At 32.2% G+C, this 2,233-nt stretch overlaps 1 protein-coding gene across 2 annotated transcripts; it reads right to left on the minus strand.

Moving 5' to 3' along the window:
- Nucleotides 1-351: 351 nt before the first annotated feature.
- On the minus strand, nucleotides 352-1,808 carry LOC149239273 (non-specific lipid transfer protein GPI-anchored 7-like). 2 transcript variants are annotated; one of them, XM_089367104.1, is made up of 3 exons: nucleotides 1,280-1,807; nucleotides 1,160-1,186; nucleotides 352-736 (listed from the first exon to the last, which is right to left on the minus strand). In XM_089367104.1, exons 1-3 carry the CDS (start codon nucleotides 1,599-1,601, stop codon nucleotides 561-563), a joined length of 525 nt encoding a protein of 174 aa, XP_089223230.1. In that variant the 5' UTR covers nucleotides 1,602-1,807; the 3' UTR covers nucleotides 352-560. The 2 variants fall into 2 exon arrangements, with proteins under 2 accessions (XP_089223230.1, XP_089223232.1); XM_089367106.1 differs by lacking the exon at nucleotides 1,160-1,186 and having other exon boundaries at nucleotides 1,280-1,808.
- Nucleotides 1,809-2,233: the final 425 nt, after the last annotated feature.

Raw genomic sequence — 2,233 nt, forward strand, 5'->3', positions numbered from 1 at the left:
ATGTACAAAGCATATATGACATGCTTTTGAAGATATGAGAGAAGTCTTTGTCATTGTTTCATACTAAAAAATAGAGAAATTACAAAGTGACATAACTATAATCTTTCATAGTGTATGAAATATTTAATAAACATATTCAATAAAGTTCCACAAAATAAATAAATATATATATATATATATATATATATATATATAGATATATAACAATATTAAAAATAAATCTATATACTGAAACCATATAATTTTTATCAAAAAAATAATTTTAAAAACCACCATAAATTTGAAAGTTTGAATTCTCCCATAACATAGGACGAACACGAACAGATTGATGCACAATCAAACCCAAACAAATAAACCCACAACATTCTAAATTATATTTATTGAAATTGGCAAAACCCAATATAAGAATACAAAGTGTAAAGCATAATAACTCAAATTCAAATCAACATATCTATCAACCTGCTGAAATGAGGAGAGATCCTATATTTTTATTGCTAAGATGAAAATCTAGCCCATGACTGCAGCTCTGGTACTCAGAGAAGCCATGTAAAACACCCTTTTCAAAGGGATAAAATTATATTCTGAAACTGCTCTTGATTTATTTGAGTAACCACTCCAAGCAGAAGCAGAGCTAATAGAGAGAATATTCCAAAAGAAGATGAAGATACTGCACTGTTACTATCAAGCCCGCTTGAGAAGGGAGGAGCAGATCCAGTAGAGGGGGAAGGAGCGGATCCTGCATGCACACAACAAATATCATATCATACACCGCATGCAGATTCAAATGCCTTCGTACCTAATTTTACATTTAATTCATTTTAACTTATTAAAGGAAAAGCAAATCTACAATTATGTTAATATATAATATTAAATTATAATGTTAATATATTTATGTTTTATCTAATCGTTTTTATTCCATTTGTTATTATATTAATAAATTCAAATAGCATACCTAAAAAATTATGTACACAAATTTTAAAACAGGAAACCTAAAGCTGTGGTATTATTTCTATCTACTGTCAAAATAACAAAGAGCCCCAAAATAAATTGGAACGGTGGAAAAGAAAATGGTGTATATAGGGAATTTTTTTATTATACTGATAAAATCAAATAATATACATAAAATATTTAAATGAAAAGGGTAAGAGAAATATTAAACCTGAAGGTGCCGTGGCGTTTCCATTCACTGTCAAAAGCATCCAGAGAAAAACCATAAGGTTTCATATGGTTTTCATAAAATAAATGGTAATAGTGGAGAAGAAAAATATCAGAGTTATACCATTGGGGCAAGAAGTGGCGGTGGCATTGAGACCACATCTGAGAGGGAGTTGCTCGACCTGAGTGATGTTGATCTGAAATTGCTGGAGGAGGGTCGTATCATTCAACAGGTTACACAGGCACTCCATCTCAGTATTTATTACATTCTTCAGCGGATTGCAGCACGAACTGGGGGGTGTCCCTGTGGTCGCCAGATAATTCGCACACTGAATGATCCCACTTATGCACGACGTATTAACGCTTGAACCCTGCCCTTTTGCAGGGCCACAGATGCTTAACAGAGCCATTGCCATTATTACCCAATATACATAGCCTCTGTCCATATTTCCTATATGAAACAAACTCTTTTGAATCTAATTCGCAAAAATATGAATTTTTACGAATATTTCAAAATTTGATACACAATCCGTGACAACTCAAACAAATTTCTCAAAAACTGAAAACTTTAATTTCTGAAAACTCAATACCAATATCCAATGGATTCTGCAACAGAGCAGGAGAGGGGTGGAGGAGGATGTTGTGTGAAGAATGTTAGAATGGCACATTTGTTTATATATGGGCGGGAGGGAAGTCGGTACTAACAAATAGTTGATTAATTAGAGGAACGTGTCGTGTTGGTCAATCTCGCTGATGTTGTCTTCGGCATCTGGAAGGGAAAAATTGAAGGTTGACCAGCGCCAAAATATATTTACTTGTTTCTGGATGATCGACTTTTTGTAATCCAGTAATTACTGAATGCGTGCTTCGTTGTACATGCGAGTTTGAAATAATCATTTTGGTTATTAAACTAGAATTAGCCATTGGGCTGGTTTCATATTTGCATGGTTCTGTTTTATAAATAGTATTTTATTTTTATTGCAATGGCCAATTCAATCATATGTGTTATTAGATTTCGTCTCGGTTTTTTTATAAATAGTTTTATTTTTATTGTAATTATTAATTTAATTATATTTTA

This window comes from Pinus tabuliformis, chromosome 8 (genome assembly GCF_031772625.1).
Source record: "Pinus tabuliformis cultivar Carrire ecotype Pingquan chromosome 8, CPIR1, whole genome shotgun sequence".
Lineage (NCBI taxonomy): Eukaryota > Viridiplantae > Streptophyta > Pinopsida > Pinales > Pinaceae > Pinus > Pinus tabuliformis.

What these genes read in the sequence shown, in the direction of transcription:
- LOC149239273 (XM_089367104.1), bottom strand. Translation starts at nt 1,601, where the DNA reads ATGGACAGAGGCTATGTATATTGGGTAATAATGGCAATGGCTCTGTTA. An exon ending in CGCCACTTCTTGCCCCAATG is followed by an intron (nt 1,187 to 1,279) that starts GTATAACTCTGA and finishes TGCTTTTGACAG; the next exon opens with TGAATGGAAACGCCACGGCA. An exon ending in AAACGCCACGGCACCTTCAG is followed by an intron (nt 737 to 1,159) that starts GTTTAATATTTC and finishes GTGTGCATGCAG; the next exon opens with GATCCGCTCCTTCCCCCTCT.